Raw genomic sequence first — 21,148 nt, forward strand, 5'->3', positions numbered from 1 at the left:
TTCTTTCTGGCAAAGACAATGCACATTGTGATGCATTCTGAGATGGGGAATACACACCTGCCCGCTCCTAAATGCACGCACAATTCCAATTCCTATTCCTATTCCTATTCCTTTATGGACGAAGAAACACACCTTTATTTTACACTTCTTTCCTGGGCCGTTGTATCTGTATCTTTTCTGAGCACCGGCATTAATGAACCGACTTCACACTCTACCTGGGCGGAGAGAAAAAGTTATTGATTATTTAACAAACGTTGGGAAATTAGGCAGCGATTTATAGAGGAAAGCCCTTTCGGATATGCACTTTGATAAACTAATACAATATCGTCTGGGCTGGACATTCAATTGATTTCGAAATTCATTAGCGCGCCGGTGAATTCTGTGATATAGTCGCGCTCGATATGGAGAAGTGTCCAAGAAAGGGGTCTCCATCTCCCACTTTGATTTCTATTCATCGCATTGTGCAACGGATCGTCTAGAATTTGTGTGTCTGGTTTGGTCTGTTCTGGCTTTATTGCAGTTTGGAAATAGATGAGCTAACAGCTGGAGAGTGAGTGCGGCACTCGAGCAGATTAGATAGCAAATGGTCGCCCCTTTGAGGCGCTTCTCGACTGTCGCCGGCACCGGAGGGTTAAGGCGGACCGGGACCACAAGGGGTTAAACGGGGGGAACAATGGAGCCAAGGGGGCAATCAAATGCAACAAGTAGGGATTATCCAAGCTCGAAATGTTTTCGGATTTCAAATGGAAACCATCGAAGCTCAGCAGCAGCACAAAGGTTGGCAATTTGTTGGCTTGACAACCTGAAAAAGAGTTTAAATGGTCGAAAAATATTGAAAAAGAGTTGGTGGATAAACATTTCGAGCTGAGAAATTGATGTGGCCTCGTGTTAAAGTCCATTTGAATGTCGATTTGTTGTATTTCCACACAAAGCAAAATATTTATGGCCCTCTTTTTATTTACTTATCAAATGAACTAACGCTATATTGTCGATAACTCGAGAAAATTACTTATTTTTATATTAAGCTACATTAGTCTAAAGTCCCACCATTAAATCATTTTATTTACATACTCCATATGCCTTATCTATATTGCATTGCAAATATTTTTTAATTCAGTCATTTCCTTTCGCAAATACCATCAATGAAAAAACCTTTTTTGTCTTTTCTTATCACCTTAATAAATATACCATGTCAAAAAAGCAAACAGTTTTTTGTTATAATTTTATATGCTTAAATATTTATCAGACATTCTCCTTCGTTGAATGTCTTGCAAAACACTTTTTTTATTTATTTAGTTTTTATCAACAAACCAAGTTCGATAATATATGCTCGATATTCTCATATTAAATACAATTTTGTAAGCCATTGAAATTTATTATGACTAATATGTCTGAACTAAAATGTTTTACAAAAATATCCCAATTGATCTGAATTGTTAGGATTGTTTATATTTGGCATAATAGGTTCTGAATCGCAAATTCTCCCTCCAGAAGGTGCAAATAAAGTCTTGAAAAACAATAAATCGCAAACAGATCTCTTGACTCTGCCTTATCAACTTGGTGATGCATCATCACTTGGATAAAATCCAAAATGTTGCTCGACTTGGTGAACCTAAGGCACGTGGAACATTTGCAAACGGAACAAAACAAACCGAGTCTGCAGTCCAACAAGTAAACAGAGGTCCAATGCGTTCCACAGCATGCAACAAGCGGTACAACTGGAACTCACGAAGTGAAAAACGAAGTAAAACCCGAAGTGGATGGCCGAGCACCAACGAATGCGAAACGAAATGAGAAACGAATGAAATACACTCGAATGTTATGTATACACTCCATTTATCTGTTAACTTTCATGCAAACTTTTCTTGCACACTGTTAATCGCCATACAAAACGCACTCACTGTTAAAAAGCCCTGTTAACTGCCCTACGAAATCCACACATAATTCATGCTCACTGTTAGCGGCCATACAAAACGCCCTCACTCTCCTAGCGCACTGTTAACAGCAGTACAAAATCCACTCGTTTTTCCACTCGGCTCATGTTAACCGCAACCAGATCCAAACTACCCAGTTTGTTGGAAGAAATTTCCTGCCGTTTAGTCGAATTTCGAGTTTCAGGCGGTTTGCATGCGTTTGGGGGAGTAGCTATATCCGTTCGATCCGTCGGCTTCCGCGAATCGTTCCGGCTAACGGACTTTGTGGCGCCATGGACTCACATTCTAGTGATTAAAATCGGACGAATATTGTGTGTGTGCCAAAAGAATAACGCGAAATGAGTGCAAATCTATTTTAAATGGTGCGTAATTAAAGGAAGCAACAAAAGAGAAGAATACTTGACAAAATGCATTTGTGCGAGGTGCGTGTGCAGCCCCAGCGTTTAGCTTACGAAAGCGAAATTGAAATTAAAATTCAAAGCAAAAGTAAAAGTAAAAATAAAAAGGAAAATCAAAATCAAAATCAAAATAAAAATACCAGAGTCAGCGAGATCAAACGCCGGCACAGAAACAATCGAAATGCTGCTGCTGTTGGGGACCGGCTAAAAATAATCAAAGTCGATCGCAGTCGACGGCTGATTTTCCCACTGCTGCTGCTCCTCACGGGATTAAATGGATTAACACAAGTTGGAGCGCTCAAGGGTAAGTGTCAACAGATGCAGATACATTCGGAGTTGCAGTTGCAGTTGCAGTTGCACATAGAAGACACAATTTGAAGGGCAATATGACAAACTGTTTCCTCCTTAGGCCCAAGCAAAATCCTTTGTGGCCTGCACATGAGTTTTCCACTCCCCATTTATTTATTAGCGTCATTTGTTTCCATTTACGTTTTTTTTTTTTTCGTCGACTCCATATTTTTGGCTATTTTCGGCTGCAACACACAAACAACAAAGTGAAATTAAGGCACTGCGGTTTATTTATGCCTGCAACGTTCGCTAATGGATTTTAAGGCCGCTTTATAGACAACGCGACATCGTAGACCCATTATTCATGCCTCTCCCTCAAATTCTCATTAGAGATGCACATTGTGGGCTTTATTTTTTGGGTAGATATGGCTGAATGTTTGGGATTGGATATCGTTAACATAATACCAAGGCATCACAGAAGTTCTTGGCAGGTTAAAGAAGGCTAAGAAGTTCGTTGGGATCGTTTTGAATGAGTTTGTTTTAAGACTTGAGACTTGGAGATTTTGTTTAAATTATAATAATATAATGATTTTTTATTGGGTAAATATTTTTTAACTCCTTTGATAATTTAAAATTTATAGTATAACTTCTCTAAACTTAGTTTTATTTGAGGATTTTTCTAACGACTATGAAATTGTACAGATTTTCCTTTGCTTAAATTATTTACCTATTTTTGTTTCTACTCTTAATAATAACTAGTTTTCAATTAGTATTTCTTTTATAAATTATTAGAGTCTACCCAGTCTAAACCACGTTTCTTCTGCCCTAATCTAACTAACCCAAATCAGCTTTCTTTATCACCACATTAACAAAAACCCAAAAATGTTAACCCAATGAACCCACTTAGGGATCACATTTGGGAAAACTAAATACAATTTTCAAAGAATACGCAGATCGTATTACGCATCAAAATGCATGTCAGGAAAAAAAATATGGATGAGGGTAGGGCAGCTCGAAACAAAAAATGTGAAACCCCTAAGGGAGGATCACGGGAAAGATCACTCACCAAAAGCCGAACTTTAGATAAATGACTAATGAGTTGGCAGTTCGGTGCTTCACCGAAAAAGACTAATCAACCGCGTATAGTTTTCCCCAAGCCACAGTAATCTCACAACTGATTACAAGAAAATCAAACAAAGAATCGAGTTTGTGGCTTTTGTGGTCTGGAGTTTGGGAGCAAAAGGCTTTTAATGTTGACTGGGGGGTTAAGCAATCCCTTTGGCGATTTCATGGCTCGACAAATCCGCCGATAAAACATATATCTAAATGGGCTTAGGCTTAGGCCGTCACACCCCTTTATTTTTAGCCACGGATGAGGACTGAGAATGTTGTAATCTAATGCTTATTAAACGCTTTTTAATGCCAAACCAACGATATCGGCCGTGGACACACGCAATTCGGATTTTTGAATTCGGATTTCAGTTAAGCACTTAAACACGCAACCTGAGGCTGTACGGTATGCCAGTATAGTACTATATAGTATCTGTATCTTCCCATCCCGAGTGACGTGGCAAGTGTTGCACGCGACGTCGCTCGTTTGATATAATAAATTGTATAAAATTATCTGCACTGGCACACGACAGGATTTCTGAGTCCTCTCCTTACTTTACACTGTATTTTGCTGGTGGTGTGTGGTGTATGGTGTATGGTGTATGGTGTGTGACCAGCGAGGTGGCAGCTTTTTGGGTGGTGGGTCAATCGCAGTCGGCTTGAGAATCTGCAGGGGTCATAAAAATTATCGCCCTCGACACAAAGTTTCAGGGTTGACAAAAGTCTAGCTGCTAACCTTCCATATTCCATATAATGCCACTCTGGGGAGCGTTTTTCCAGCTAACTGGATTCGGTGCACTTTTTTCGTGACTTCGGGGGTGGTAGGTAGACTGTCTATCCTTACTTTGTCTTGGCAAATTTCTGTTAGCATTTTTTGTGCCTTTCGGCTCTTGTGCAATTTTCTCATGTGCATTATGCGAAAATTGGGCTAAGTAGCGGTCTTACTTTACTTTCCATTCCCTGGCGATGGAAATGGAGTCAAGTGCTGTGGCAGCTCCGTAGCATGTTATTTGCTCAATCACATGATTGCCCTACCAATCGCCAACGCCACTCAACGAGATCTCCCATTTGCAACAAGGCTGCAGGCAACATAATGAAGGGGCTATATAGTACCTAGCCATAGCTAGAGCTATAGCTTGCCCCGATATGTTTGGCACACAGTTTGGGGCAGGAATGTGATTGAAAATCGACTTTTGGATTCGGATGTGGGTGGAGGTGTTGCTAGTCGACTGGCGAAAGGTTGCCAAGTATAAAGATGTATTTTGAAGTGATTTTTGAGAGTACCTACTAACAGCAGCATAAAGATATTGGGTTGTCAATACTTTCGTTATGTGTTTAAATTAACTTACAATTTTGAAAGGTCACTAGCCATAAATTAGACTTACAAATTAAAGAAAAACAATATCAAAAATAATAATAAAACTCAACATATTAAATAAAGGTGTTCTTTATAAGCAAGTACTTAGAATATTGTCTTTGTTTGGGTTTACATATCAGCGCATCATTAACTCATTTAAATAGGCTATACTTACAAACAAATTAACTGAAAATAATTTGTGGATAAAAAATATATATTTCTATGCCTTCATTCAAAGAACTATTTTGGCTGAATGTTGTTTTTCACATTAAGGAAATTTATAAGTAAGGGTTACTTTTTACTTTGGAAAGGAAGAGATTCAACGATTGGCCAGAAATAATTTAATTTCTAAAATTAATGTGTGTTTTATTGCATTCATGCCGTGATTTATTAACGTTAAATGGTTATAAGTATGTTCTTAAAACATCTTAGAAGCACTTAGTTCCTTCTTAAAAGACCGCTCCTGAAAATATAACCCCATTCCCCGGGGATAAAGCATTTTACTACTAATTGCAACTACCCATGGCTGCAGTTCTCCTACCCAGAGCCATTCGATCTCGAGTCGTCTATTTGCCAACTAAACAATAATTAATTATTTAAAACAACAGTCTTACAGGCTGCTGCCAGAACCGAGTAATGGCAAAGTCTGGCTGAAGAAGGCGACTACTTGGACATGGTCAGCTGGGCAGTTGGAGCCAAGTTTTGCCTACGCAAAGATTTTTGTTATTTCTTGCTTCCTGGAGATCTGGGGGACCCAGCTTGACAGCCAGTCCACATCGCTTCAGCATTGTATCTGTATCTGTGTATCTGTGTATCTGCGTATCTGTATATCTGTATCTATGTAGTTGTTGCTGGCTGGACGTACTTGATATAGCCGTGGGTTTTATGTACATTTTGTGGCCGTTGCTTTGGCTGTGATATTAAAAATAAAGGAAAATTAAGCCTGGCAGCCGCGTAAAATGCAAACTTGCATCCGAAATGTTGCAGTTATGCCAGTTGGCGTTTTAAAGCCGTTGTTACTGTTGTTACTGTGTGCCTGCTGGCCACATTTTTGCATGCAATGCAATGCAGCCTGGAAAATGGTTATTTCGTTTTTTTGAGAAGGCGTTACTGCATTTTCCGAAAAGCCTTTTTTTTCACTGCCCGTTTATATTCGTTCGTGGTGGTTGGTTGCTTAGTTGGCTGTGTTAGCTTGGAGCAAATCTGAGCTTGGTGAGAAAAAGGTTCGCAAATTGCATTGGAAATGCTATGTGTGAAGGAGGTGGAGATGGAGAATCGCCAAGAGAAAGGCGAGAAAGGAGCTGAAGGAGGCGTGTAACCCGAGGAGGATATGCAATTCTCGAGAGGTCAATCAACATGGAAATTTGATGCACAAGTTATGGGAAAAGCAGTAAGCAGAAGTGGCTGAATGGCGACTTAACTTTGGGTCAAATATTGGAAATTATTTATTGAAATACACTAAAGATAAGGTAAAAATACTAAAAACTACTCATTATATGTATGTTTTACATAAAAATAAATACTTATCTTATGAGGTCATTTGTAATAGGCACCAACTATATAAATTTCAAAAATTCTTTTGCATAAATTCAAATAAAAACAAAGGTTTATACCTTTTTGGCAAACATTACTCCTCGAAAAATTGGACTAACGAAAGGTAACTTTTATAGTAGCAAATAAATTAGAGACATGAAAGTTTGACTTTAAGTTAAATTATTTTCCTTAATTGATAAAATAGCTTATAAATTGGTGCAACTATGTGTGTATTTCCCCTACACCAAAAGCCATATTTAATCTGCCGGAAAACGCATTTACAGTTAGGCAAAGTGAGTTAACTGGGAAGATCAACAAGTTTCGCTCGGCTAATACGTATTTAATTACACAAATCTGAAATTTCCGGCTTGGCCCCAAAAAGAGGTTTGTCTTTGTCTTTGTCATTTATCCTTAAGCCAAGTCGTCGGCAGAGATTTGCATATTTGCACTTGATGATGTTGCTGCTGCAAGTTGCTGGTTGCAAGTTGCTGCTGTGCCACAGCCATGGCCGCCAGCAATAGCCATTTGGGTTTTTCGTTTTGGTTATACGTTTAAGTTTCTGCTGCCTACGCGCGGCAGGGAAATTATGAAAAATTTTCAAAGAATCGCCTTGAGTCATCGTTTGCAGTCAGTTGTGGCAACAACGTTGGCGTTGCAGAGTGGGGGTCTCACAAAAGTTTTTCTTTTTTTAATTTGTTAACAAGCCCCTAAGAGAATCGGCGCCGTGGTCTGAAGTCGCGGCAATTATGACAAGTTGACAAACGGCTTAATCTCAATCGGCGACTTGCTGTGCGATCCTCGAATCACAGAAGATGCGCGGCATTTAAATCAATAAAGTGGAGAGTCGAGACGTTTATCGCATTGGGGATATCTAATATCTGGATGGGGGTATCCCCATCGACTGCGACTTCAACTTCAGCTTCAGCATCGACTGGGAACTGCCAGATATCCAAGAGCCGTGTTTAAAGTCTTGCCAGCGAGTGCGACACATGCAAATTGGCCAATGTTGCTAAACAAGTTTCGCGGTTGTTGCTGTTGTTGTGCCTTGTACTCACCTGCGTACGACGACAACAACAACGACAACAACAGCAACAACAACGACAACAAACATGCAAAAATTGGATTGCTGGATCTGCGTGCAAATAAGGCAACAACAAAAAAAAAAGCACAAGAACCCAAGCAAGTTGGCTATAAAAAGGCGCTGCCGTTGCAGACAATCAGCCATAAATCTAAATGACTGTCAACCCAGGCGAAACCCACAATGGAGTCTTGTTCTTGCAGCACAGCAACATGTTGCCAATTCCCCGCTTACTTCACCCCTTACTTTACCCCTTACTTCACTCCCTACCCGCACAGCACACACAACACAACACAACACTCATTTGCTGCCATTGGCGGCCGCTGATAAGACACTAAAATATGCTAAAAAGCTAAAATAAACTTGATATTGATATTGCGGTGGCATTGCCAGTGCCATAAAGCAAAAAAGCATTTAGTTAGGGATCATAGTGGAGCTGCAGGAATTCTTATAGAGTGGTAGGTGGGGAATTTTATTGCAATAAAAAATAGAAAAATATGTTAAAGATTGTCTTTAAAGTCATAAGATGCAATAGACAGGGACACCATATTTTAAAGAAGTAATGAAATTGGTCTTGGAGTTTTATTAGCCATTTTAAATAATAAAGAAATTGAACGCACGAAATTCAAAATTAATAACTTATCTTTAAAAGTAATATATGTATGTTTATTAGAGGGCGTAGTTTAATACAGTTCCTTAATGAATTACATTTTAAATTACATAAAGCAAAAAGGTTATTCAGATTATTTTATATATTTTAAGATTTAAATCAATTTATAATTTATTTTAAATAAGAAATATGTAGTTTGGAATTCAATAGCAAGCTTTTATTATTTCTTTTTTATCAGTGTATGCACTTAACTGGTTAGAGAAGTAAGCCCACCAATTTCAATAATCAGAATACAAATTATGTATTCCTCTTAAACTATCCCCTAAATTAGATTAAACAATATCAAATATTCAACAACTTCATTTCAGACCAGCATTCCATAAACCTTTCAAGCAAATTACGCATAAATTTTCGTAGGTAACCAAAGCCTGACCACTAAAGTTAAACACTTTTAATTCAGGTATCGCCGCATCGAATTGTGTATTATAATTTATTTTTTTTGTTGTTCTCCACCCAGCAAAGTGGGAAAAATGCCAAGAGTGGGCTGCACAAACTGCCCACGTTCGTCTGGAGATTTGGTAGCTTTTGCCATTCAACGAGTTTGTCATAAAATTAATTTGGTTTTTAGTTGCTTAGTTGATGATGAGAGGATGGTCCAGCGGGCAACCTGCTCTGAGGCTTAAGATCTTTACTGGTTTTTCCCTCTTTATTCGACTTTTTTCTCTCTTTTTTTTCCTGTGAGTTAATTTATTGCACTTTTGCGACGACGGCAAATGGGGAAATGCGATATGCCAATCACTCGAGAGTGCGGCGACACTTTTCCCGACCATCTCCCCTCGAATTTCCTCCATTTCTTCCATTTCTTTCACTCGGGGCATGCATTTAAGATAAGGCCTCACTTGTCGCCTTTCGAAACGATTCTTCTTTGTTTTATTTTGTTTTTTGTTTTAAGCATTATTTACATTTTGAAGACTCTCGAAAGACCTGCATTCGTTTGCTTGGTTGTCCCTCTGGGGATCGTTTCGAATTACAGAACTCTTCCGACATTTGTATGTGTACACTGGTAAAAAAATTTAATAGTAAAATATCTGACATATTCTAAATTTATATATTTAAATCATAAAATTTAATTACAATGCTTAAGAAATTGAAAGATTTAATACTATTTAAATAAGTGTAAAAAAAATAAGATTTAAAATATTTAATGTTGATTTAAATGTATTTTAAAAAAGTTAAATATTTCAGCATTGGATACAAATCAAAGCGTAAAATATTTAAATTTATTTGAATTTACCACTTTTTTCCAGTGTAGATCTGTTTACGGTTTGGTAAATGCCTTGGAGAACTTGGTAAACATTGCAATCAGAATTTAGAACTGGGTTAGACGAAAGTCGAGAGGTGTGTCTTTAAATATTTAATTAGCTGACGCACCTTGTGGGAAATGGTTTTGTATATTCTACGAAATGCTAAAATTTATGTTTCCTTTCGATTATGAACGCCCCAAGGAAGCGCAGGAATCTGGCTATAAAAAATAAAAAATTAATTAAAATTGCAGCGGCAATTAATCAAGTGGAGGAAGGACACAGAAAAAAAGGGGAAGGAATTTGCATAGACTGTTCGACGATCGACGATCGGCGGTCTTAAAGTGATCGTCCGACAGCTGAGTGATCTTTCTTTATCTGAGATTGATGCACATCGCGTGCAGGGCAAAAAAGATCCACAGAGACTATATCGCGATCTCTGGGCAGCCGCAGCATGATCATTAATAAACCGCTGTGAGCTGTCAATAGGCATCAACGTCCAGCGATTCGCGATCCGCGATCTGCAATCTGCCATCTCTGGGATATCTGGAATCCATGGGGGGAATTAAGAGGAAAACTGGCTGAAATCAACACGTGGATCGGGGATCGAGGATCGAGGATCGAGGATTGACTGACAGTGTTTGGCACTCGGATTGGCTGCGATTCGGTTCCTGTGACAATTGCCAATTGGCTGGCAGGGTGATAACTTCATTTGATCGATCTCAACGGAAATCGCCTTGCGGGAGCCTTATAAACATTATGGCCCAGCATTTTGTAAACATTCTCAGGCAAAGTCATAATAATTGCCATTGCCCCACCAGCAGACACCCAAACATGTTGTCTTCGTTTTCTTATAAACAAAAATTCAATAATGCATAACAAAACAAAAAAAAAAAACGGAGAAAAGGGAAAAGAACATGGGAACGAAAGGCCTTTGGGGTTGCCTGCTGCAACATAAAATAATGATGATGAAAATGTTGCACATGCCAGGATGGGAATGAAAGGCTGACAATGATGAGGCATGATGACAGACCAACAAATCGAAGGTTTTGCAGGCTGCAGGCCAAAGTTGCCACCGCTTTTGCTCGTTCGTTGTTGGTTGTTGTACGTTGTTGTTCATGGTTGTTGCTTGTTGATGTTGCAATCGACAGCAATCGTCATCGTTACCACAACACACAGTGGAGCACATTGTAGAACATCTGCACAAAAGGGCAAAAGCACATGGAACGACCATGAAAAGCAGCAATTGCTACTAAAATGGGGGGTAAAAAAGCGATGCCCATTGCAAATGATGGGAGAATTTTGTGTCTGTGGAATGTGTGATAATCATGTTTATGCGTGGCAGGCAAATCGGGAATAATAAGATATAGTTCAGAGATAGTTAGATAGAATGCATTAGATAATGAATAAAATAGAATCAGCAAATATAGTTTATTTTAAAGCTAATTAGTATTAAAAAATTGATGTTTTTGAACAACTTTGCTTTTAAATTATTAGGTCTCCTTAAAAACCAAACAGAAATATGTAAAAAAAATTTACTATATTACAACTAGACATTTGATTACATAAAAAACTTTTTCTAAACAGGATTCAAAGGTATTTTTCATTGAAAACTAAATTTTTCCATAAAATAAACTAACTAAAATACCTTTCTGTTTCCGAATATGGACATTATAAAGTTATAAATATAAAATAAGTTTTCTTAGTTATTATTACCAATATTTGGATTCAAAAAAGTATTACAAATGCCTTCTTGACCTTAGAACAAAATAAGTTCTGAAATTTTAAAAACGACCTTTAAAGTAAACGGCTACAAAATTTTTTGCCAAATTCGATGGCCATTAAATAAGCAATCCAATCTTTTCCCGTATCAGCAACAAATCCTACTCATCGGCGACTTTATCTCCATGCCATTCGTTTTTATTAGCAAATCCTTTATCAGCCAACGCATAACGCATAAACCCCATTGCAATATCTCCCTGATCCCCGAACCCCTCGAACCGGCATCAATTTTCTGTCTGTCTGTTCGGAATGCCCCACACACACAGGGATAAAACACGAAAAAAAGCGAAAATCTGCCGTCGGGCAGAAATTAATTTTTCATAATTTTTTTGCACCCTTTGCTGCTGCTGCTGTTGTTGTTATCGCAACTTGTTCGCCAAAGCGAACCCGAACTCGAACCCGACCCCTCCGACTTCTTGCCATGTTTTGTGTGTGGGGTCAAGGTTGAGTGGGCAAAAGGGGGGGCAAAATGTCGCTTTTCGTGTTATTATTAAAGTTGATTGTCAAATGCGGCCCTTAAGTGATTTTTATAGAGCTTTAATTGGGCGAGGACAAAGGCGGCTTGCCTTTTTTGAAGCTGGCCCAAAGGGACAACGACTGGGCAAAGGCATGCGGCTTAATTACTCACAGTAGCCAGAAGGCAGGAAAATATCTTTTCCTTTTTTTCTTCTTTTTTTTCCTCTGGTTTTTTGCAGGGAGTATCTGTATCTCATTCAAGGTGCAAACTTGCGCGCGACATTTTGTGTTGCTGCTGTCGATGTTGCTGGTTGCTGTTGCTGCTGGCTGACTGTTGACAGCATGACGTGACAACATGCAATGCAAATCGTGTGACACGATGCCCCAAAGGGTTAATGTATAAATTAAATTTCAGTATCTCTATTAGCTCCGCAGATACAAAAGCAATGCGGTTACAGTTGCCAGTTGCAACTACAAGACAGGTCAAGACCCCAAAAGTGCGTAGGTGAAAAAGGGAGACCAAAAGAATTGCCAATAAAGAAGTTGCCTTAACTTGGCTTAGCGAATTTCCACAGTCTCGGAAAAGCAATAAGTAACAGAAACAAAGACCAGACATAAAAGTTGTATAATTTCGCATTGGCAGGTCTAATCCCAGCAGGTAGAGAAACCCACACACAAAACGCACACCTAAATCCCACCGAAAAGTATTTATGATTATATATATTTGTTTCTTTGCTCCAAGGAAACTTGGCCGAAAACCAGCTGCTTTTGATGTTTTTTTTTTTTTGTTTTCCACAAATTAAATTCGCCTGGGCAAAAGTTTTGGCAATAAAATTTAACAATTCCCCGCCTCTACAATTTTTATGATTATCTCTTCCTTTTTTTTGGAGGACTGTGCGCTTCGTAACAATTTCCATTTACCATTTCGTTTAATGCCCAAGACCAAGAAGTTGCCTAATTGTGGCGGGAAAATCTATTTCAATGTTCGCCCGCCTGGAAAATGGCCGCCTAGGCAAGGTCAAAAGGAGTGGAAAATCTGTTTTCTCTATAGACACTACTGCGTAGGTAGAGGAGAATTCCTTTGGTGCAGCAGGGGCAGCATCATCTCACAGCTATGGAAGAAAAGAAAACCAAGTCAAACAATGGCGGAAAAACAAGAAAACGCATTCCCCGCATGAGCAAGTCATAAATTTTCCCCGAAAAAAAGAAAAACAATAAAAACGAAGCCAACAAAAGGAGAACACGAATCGAAGACTCGAACATTGAAAAAGCAAATAGTCCGGGAAAAGAGGCTGAAAAGGTTCTCCACGGCGACAGATTCGGAAAAGTAGGTAGGCGGCCAGCCATTCGATGGATATAGTAGATAACTGCACTCGTGGGCTGGCCAAGTATCGAAGTATCTGAGTACCTAAAATATCTAAAGTATCTTAAGTAGGTTTCGGCTTAGGTAGAGCCATGCAGGTGTCATTTGGCCGCAGGGCACAGTATTTACTCGCAGAAGAAAACACATGGCCAGGGAAATGGGAATGGAAACTGTATTAGGATAAGATATTTGAGGATTTCGGTCTAGGCTGAACTCATGCTGGCAGGGTCCTAAGATCTTTTGTGAAGATGCAAGAATGGAAAAGGTTTCTACAACTGTTTTCTTTAATGGTAACTAACAAACCTGTATTGCCAGGGCAGGCAAGTGGAAAAACGAAGTATTCTATTTTACAAAATATAGAAAAGTTTTTCTTTTTTGTGTTAGGAAGATATTTTATTATACAAAATATAGAAATATTGTAATCTTAGTGTAAGCAAAATATAAAAGAATTGTATTTTTGGTGTAAACAAGTATTTTCAATGAGGTTTTTTTATTATTTAAAATATAGGAAAGTAGTATTTTTCGCTAGAAAAGTTATGTATGTTGCATATGTGCAACTTGTAGAAAAGTTTTATGTTAAATAGTTTTCTAGCTTCCCAAACAAAATTCATATTTTATAGGAGAGTTTATTACTTTTAAAATAGAACCCAAATATGAAATAACTTCAGTAATCAACACATGCCTCCTCTACAAAACTTTTCAAACCGAAACCACCACAAGTATGCAGTTTAGCCACACCGCTGATACTTTGTATCCAAGGCACTTAAGTGATCGCTAAACGAACGCATTCGACCAGCCCCAAATCGCATTAATTCGCAGATACTTCCTCTGCGATATCCCAAACGCTAAACTCCAAGCTCCAAGCTCCAAACTCCAGACTGCAGACTACAGACTCCACTTAGCCAAAGCGATCATTCAAATTTCGGTCTTTAGTCAAATTACAGACTCTTTGGGATGGAGTTCGTTCAAGTTCCCCAGCGAGCGTCGTATCCGTATCTGTGCAATTTTGAGCTACAAATTTGGCGCCCACACAGATACACACACACACACAAATAGCCGAAAATGGCAGCTAATTGGAAGTAAATCGAGTTAAACTTTCTTTCGCTAAACTGGTAAGCTGCTAAGCCAGAAAAACACCGAAAAAAAGGCCGCGAATTGCACGCATCGAAACTCGAGGCATTTTGAGATACATGGTATCTTGTGCTGTGTATCTCATAGTTTGCATAGCTAATTAGCCAGCTTCGGCTCCAGAGTTTCCAATGCCAATGTTGTCGGTCTTTGATCATTGATCAGCACTGAGCACTGGGCACTGAGCACCGAGAGCCAAGGCTAACGAACCAAATGTATCTCATGGAACGTTCTCACATTAGTTACGCGTTTAACATATTTTCGTTTCGTTTCGAGGTCCGTTTTAAATTTAATATATTTCTTACCTGCGGAAAAAGAGAGAGAATGAGGGTGGGGGAGGGGGATTGGTGGGGTTGCTAGCGTATGCAAATATTTTAAGCTGCAAATCCAGCGTGCGTAACCAGGGAGAAACACACTGAGTGAAACTTAGCTAACAGATATTTAAATCAACCGATCTAATCCAAAATAAAAATAATCTAAAATAAAAATCTCTCATTATTATAAAAAAAATATTTATTATTGGTCCATATTTTTGATAATACATCCTTACGTAAATATTATTTTAAATTGTATAGTTGTTTATATCATACATTTGATCATTTAAATCTAGTCTTGTTTTTATTATTTCATTGTTTTACCAATAATTGATAGATACTTTGCTGAAATTGTTTTCTTATTTTATAAATCTTAAATAATTATTATTTTCAAAATCACTTGATCATGGATCAGTATGATCAACTTATTATAATAATTTTAACACTAATACTAGTCTTTGGTAAAGATACAGCTTATATATGTTGCAACTACATACAATTTTTTATAAATTATGCTAGCATCGGACTAAGTATCGCATGTTTTTCTCAGTGCTTAGAGGGAGCTGAGGACCCAGACCCGTACCCATCTGCATATGCTAAACACAGGGTCCAGCATTGTCTCTCCGGGCTTCTCTTCACCCCTCAACCCCCCCTTTGGCGAGCACTTTTCTTGTATCTGATTTGCGACAGTCAAGTCAAGTCAAGTCGCGCTATCTGCTGCCTTACGTTTTTCCCCTTTTTCCGATCCGATCCGATCCCCAGCTGAATATGGTAAAGAAGCTTTGGTAAAATGCTAGCGAATTAGGAACGCGGAATGCGATCGATACGTGCAACAGGGAGCAGGCAGCAACATGTTGCACATGCCGCAATGTTGCTGTGGTCAGCAGGCAGCAGCAGGCAGCAGCAACCAGCAACTAGCAACTCGCGATTCGTTTCCCATATTGCTAATGCTGAAAGTCGTGCTCTTGGCCACTTGGGCAGCTGCCTTGGAACTTCGGACTTCTTGGCCATGCCAAATGGAGTCTCCCAATGGCAATTAAGGAGCCCAAAACGTTCTGTGTTTTCCAGCCTGTCCGGGGCATGTCTTTTATAGTTGCTGTTGCTGCTGTTGCTGCTGTTGCCAATGTTGCTGCTCGCAATTCTTAACGGTAATTATGTTGTTCGTTTTGGCAGGCCGCATTTTGCGTAGCCCTCTGAAATGGATTGAAATTCCCCAAAGTCCGCGAAGATCTTGTGTTAAATTGGATTAATTTGACAGTAAAATGCAAATGAGGCAAATGCGAAATGCGAAATTAAACTTTTAGGCTGCCACTCGCAAAAGGGCGAACTTTGGACATGTTGCCGGCAACAAATTATGTGTTGCTCCTTGGCAAAGCCATTTTTCTCTGGCTGCCGTTGCGGCCTTTTAAAATAATCAACATGTTTTTTCGGGGGGGTGGAACTAAGGAGGAGGCACATGTTGCTGCCGTGCAACAAGCAAAGTGCAGCAATAATTTTTAAATTGAATTTTTTTTTGTTTTGCTCCTCTTACTGCTTTAGAGCCGCCAAAGTAAAGCAAAAGCAAAAGCAAACAAATCTGCCCAAAGAGCAGACAAGTTTTCCTGTGGTATTTCTGTGTGGTTGATGGGGGGGCAAAGAAGTCTTGAAGTTGCTGCTGCCCTTTGGCAACATGCATCACCACCGCCGCGAAGTCGGCGTCGTTTTTCATATTTCTGCACTCACATGAGTCGCCGTTTTACTGCCCGTTTTTTTCTTGTAATTTTTAATTCATTTTCTTTTTCAGTCTTTTTTTTTTTTGGTTTTTGCAAAGCCGGAGATTGCTTAATCGATTTGCCATGACTCGGGCGCCAGCAGCAGCAGCAGCAGCAGCAGCAACAACTGATAAATTGTTTTGCCATGTGTTTATTAATTATAGCGAAAATGGAATGTCAGTGGTTTGCAGAAAAGGGGGAAGAACTCTAAGAACTCTATCAGCTTGCTACTCCAGGTGGTCTCAGCCAAGAAAACCTGACAACAAGACAAACATTCGTTTGTTTGCTGCTCATTTTGGTCATTTACAAATGGAAATTGCATTGATTTGATGTTGCTGTTGCTGCTGATGCTGCTGCTCCATGGCTGATGATCCGAACCGTTGACTATCTACTTTGATGATATATTGCCGCCCAAGTAACATTCTTTTTTCAAGCCATTCCCCTCCATTCGACTGGCCATATTTGATGCCCAGTTACAAGTTACATGACGTTGTCGCTGTCTCAGTGCCTCATGTTGCTGTTGTCTTTGCCGATGTTGCTGCTGCTGCTTTGTGTTGGTTGCTGTTGCAGTTGTTGCAGTTTTTGTTTGCATTTATTAGCATTTTGCCCTTTGCTTGCTGCTGTCAGTTGCTGCTGTTGCTGCAGTTGCTGTTGCTGTTGCTCCTGTGTGTGGCAACATTTTCAATTCAATTATATTTCATGTTCATGTTGCATCGATTTACATTATAATTTGTGTCCGTGGCGGAAGTCATTTGTGAGAGAGAAAAAAAACTACAAACTGGCAATCAGAGAGTTTAGACATGGGGGATATACATATATATACTTTGTTCCCTTTCAAAATCATGCACGCTTTATGAGAGCCCACATCTTAATCAAGTTCTCATTCTTAGGAGATTTTCCTTGCCCACTCAATAGTTTGCTGTAACAAATCGTCTCATGATTTTTTGATTAGTCAGGCCAGTGAGTACCATTTTCATTTTTCCCTCGACTATGAGCATTTCCCAGCCAATCTTCAAGTGTCGCTTTCATTAAGCGCATCGAATTTCCCCGCGCGATGACAGCTGCTCCAAATATTAAACAGAAATATTCCGAAAAATGGGAGGAAAGTCAAATAAATATTTCGTCTGTTTATTTTAAAAGAGAGGAAAACTTTCTTTGACACCTTTGACTCTGGCATATGGCCAGTCAATCACCCGATTCGCCCCATCAATCAATCAATTAGAGCAGTTTTCTTTTGGGGCAAAAATTAAGTTAAAGTGCGTTAAAGTCTTGGCCGTCTGCACTCTTAATGTTTATCGTAATAAGCTGAGTAAACAGTTGCTGCCAAGACTAATGAGGGACCATACTACAGAGTGGGAGTGATGGGAGGGAGGTATAGTAGACCTTCATGATCTAATGTTATGACAGCTCATCAAGTGTCAGCGCAGAATGGTGAACGCTGCCAAAGAAAGAGGAGAAGACGCCTTTTCTGGCTGCTCTCTAATGACATTTACTTTTAACGCTTATTAAATGTTGTGTGTGCCAAAAGAAGCTTAAATCAGTTTGCCAAGGGCCAAAGGCACAGCACTGGACATTAGTTGAGGATAATAAGGGTTCGTTTTAATGGCTTTTTGCCACCCAAAATCAGCTCAAGGGTAAACAGACTGGTTGAAATTTTATCAAGTTTTATTTTTGGTTTTCTGGATTTTATTCAGTTTCTTTGGGCAGACTGAAATTTGTTTGATTTTTTAACTTAACTAAATCAGTAGTTTTGTAAAAATGGATTCTTAATAACTAAAAAATTTTCAACGGAAAATACTTAAAAGAGTGAGAATTTACCTTAAAGGGTATTTAATATTTTATATTTATTTTATTTTGTATTTACTTTCAAAATGTTATTGAACTTAACTTGATTTATATAATTTTTAGCTTTCTCCCCTCATGTTAGTTTTTTATTAATAAGCTAAGTGCCATTTAATCTCACTGAAAGAGTGATTCTTTGATAAATTCCCCTGTGCCGCACTTTACCCACCGATTTCCCCAACAAGTAGTATCTCATTTCATTTAAAAAGTATCTCCTTCCGCTCTGGCTTTAATAACAGCAATTTGTATCATCATCAAGTCTGGTCTCTGGACTCCAATAATAACGCTTAGAATCTGTTGATTTGCCTCTGCTTATTTCGTTTGGTGTTTTCTTCGCTTTTTGTGGGTTCTTTCATGCTCGTGTTGTGTTTTCTCTTTCAATGCGATTTCATGGCCCTTGATTAAGGTTGTTTCGCTTTCGTTTTGTGTCGCTTAAGCTGCTGGTACTCGAACTCGGGTTTTTCGGACAATGGAGACCAGTGACCAGTGCCAAAAAGCCTATTAGCTTTTTGATTTCCTTTTTCCATGGCTTGGGGCTCCGACTTCGACTTCGACTTAGACTCGGTGGTTCAGTGAACGCTTTGGTACGCCTTATAATTATGCGCTTTTGGCAATTAAACGACAGTTGCCCCGCCCCCTTGCCCTTTTCTCGAGCAGCTCTGCAAAAATGACTGGCTCCAAATATGGCTAGTGTCATAATTCTTGTCAAAAGCCAACCCCCAAGCGACTGAAGTCCACAGACGACCGACGACAGAAAAAAGCGGCGGCGACGAGGGGCAAAAAAAAAACTGCATAAACATTGCTGATTGAAATCAACTTTGGCATGAAATCAATCATCGCAGGAGACGGCAACCCTTTTTTCTTCTCCAGCCTGCCATATATATTTTATTTTTTTAGTTTTTGGTTCAAGTCTCGCCGTTGTCCTGCCTTCTGCTTATCCGACGAGCAAATCTTGCCCAGGGCCGATGAGGCTGTTTATTTTTACGCTTTGTGTTTCAACGCTAAATGGATACCCTAAAAAAAGGGTATCATGAAATCATGAAAAGAGAAAGGATTTACTCAAAGCAATTCGAATATTAGATTTAACAAGAACTATTCAATGATTTGATTAATAAATTAAATATGGTTCTAAAACCCTACTTTAATTATGAAAATTTAAAAGTAAATAAAAAGGCAATCTAAAACATTATATTTTATTCATATTAGTTATAACCAATGCCAGTTTTTCAAAAATATAATCTTACTAATTTGTAATGCAATATACAAAACCATTTGAAGTCAACATTAGAAAGTCCTTTCATATAATCAAATAAATTAGTTTGACAGCAAAACATTAGCTTATTGGTTTTGTAAGTATTTGAAAATGATCCCTTTGTTCACCGAGTGTTACCAAAATCATTGAGCTGGAAATCACAATAGGCAAACCATTAAAAAATTTCCACTGCCATACCCATTTTGAAGGGCATTTCCTCTTCGACTTCATCCACTTTTTTATCCCTACCCATCGTTTTTCCTTGGTCAGTGTTGAGTTTCGCGCTTCGAGTGGCCCTGGATTTCGATCCCGATTCCTGCCTTTGCCTGCAGGACATGCAACATGTGACATTGAGAGCCTCCAAGTTGGCTTTTGTTAGTGGCCACTCAAGTAGGAACACCATTCGGTGCCCAAACTGGCTGGCTTTATTTATGATCATAGCAGTCGGATGGCAATGGCTATTTCTGCTGCCGTTTTTCAGCTCATTTATTCATATTTACATTTAACATGCGTTTTTCTCTAACGAAGTCAGAGCGTAAATCGATATTCAATAAACGACATCTGTGAGCATTTTTTCTGTTTCTGTGTTTCTGTGTTGCTCCAAGTCGGCAGTCGACAGTCGACAGTCGACCCTTACCCTGCTCGATAATGATCTCTTTGTTGGATTCGGAGGAGGAAGGCAGGCAGGCTGGCAGCTGGCTGTTCGCTCAGATCCGGGGGTTATAGCATATATAGTAGATGCATATCTGTCAGGGATGTCAAAACGACAAAACATAATTTATGCTGCACATGCGACAGTCCGTCCCATAAACGGGCTTTACGTTTATGTGCAATTGTTTATGGCTCTGGTTTGAGTCTGGTTTTCAGTTTCGGTGGCTACTGTTCCAAGATTTCCCCGAAATATACCACTTCATTTTCCATTCACCGCATGATTCACTAATAAATTTTCTTTCTTCTCTTCTCTTTCTAGGTAAGCAAAAAACATATAGATAACGATCTGTTGGAGAGATCTTCAAATTCCAATATTAAATGTGGAGCATTTTCGGAAACTGTGTCGCAGTCATTAATCACACAAGCCATTGACACATTTCCTAGAGCTTTCGGTCTGTATTTTTAACAATTCCAACATCTATCAAAAATAATTAATAGAAAACTTGTCGAAATGTCAATGGGGACGACAAATGTAATTAATTTGAAGCCACAAGAAAAATTGACAAATTATGAACTTTGCTGGGTTTTACATCTTCCAAATGAATTTTATTCTGGTTTTTGATTCGGTTTCGGATTTCGTTTACCGCACAATGCAAACTGGGAAATTGTTCAAATCGGCTTATGAAATAGCAAATTAAAATCTAAATAAAATACAATTAAGAGATTAGGCCGAATGATTAATTGGATTTGGGTTTAAAGTTTTTTTCCACGCAGACATTTTTCCATCTATTATTCAGTTGTCACAATACATACTCTATTTAAGTTGAGCGTGGGGCATATTGGTTTCGTTATGAAATGAACTTTTGGCAGGTGATAATGACAGGCTTGATGGGATTATTTTTTAATTTTTTTGAGGGTGGGATGATTTGGCAGTTTTCTGGGGTAGTATTAGTAAACATTTGTGAGGGTAAGAGACATGATATATATTTGGATAAGTGAG

General features: G+C 38.8%; 1 protein-coding gene across 1 annotated transcript in view; it reads left to right on the plus strand.

The window, feature by feature from the left end:
* Positions 1-2,094: 2,094 nt before the first annotated feature.
* Positions 2,095-21,148, plus strand: part of LOC128263559 (roundabout homolog 2) — a 44,234-nt gene continuing 25,180 nt past the window's right edge. The window contains exon 1 of the mRNA XM_052998685.1: positions 2,095-2,636. Within this exon, the coding sequence (XP_052854645.1) occupies positions 2,342-2,636 (295 nt within the window). The 5' untranslated portion in view covers positions 2,095-2,341. The remainder of the gene's footprint in view (positions 2,637-21,148) is intronic.

Source organism: Drosophila gunungcola, unplaced genomic scaffold (genome assembly GCF_025200985.1).
Source record: "Drosophila gunungcola strain Sukarami unplaced genomic scaffold, Dgunungcola_SK_2 000001F, whole genome shotgun sequence".
Taxonomy (NCBI): Eukaryota; Metazoa; Arthropoda; class Insecta; order Diptera; family Drosophilidae; genus Drosophila; species Drosophila gunungcola.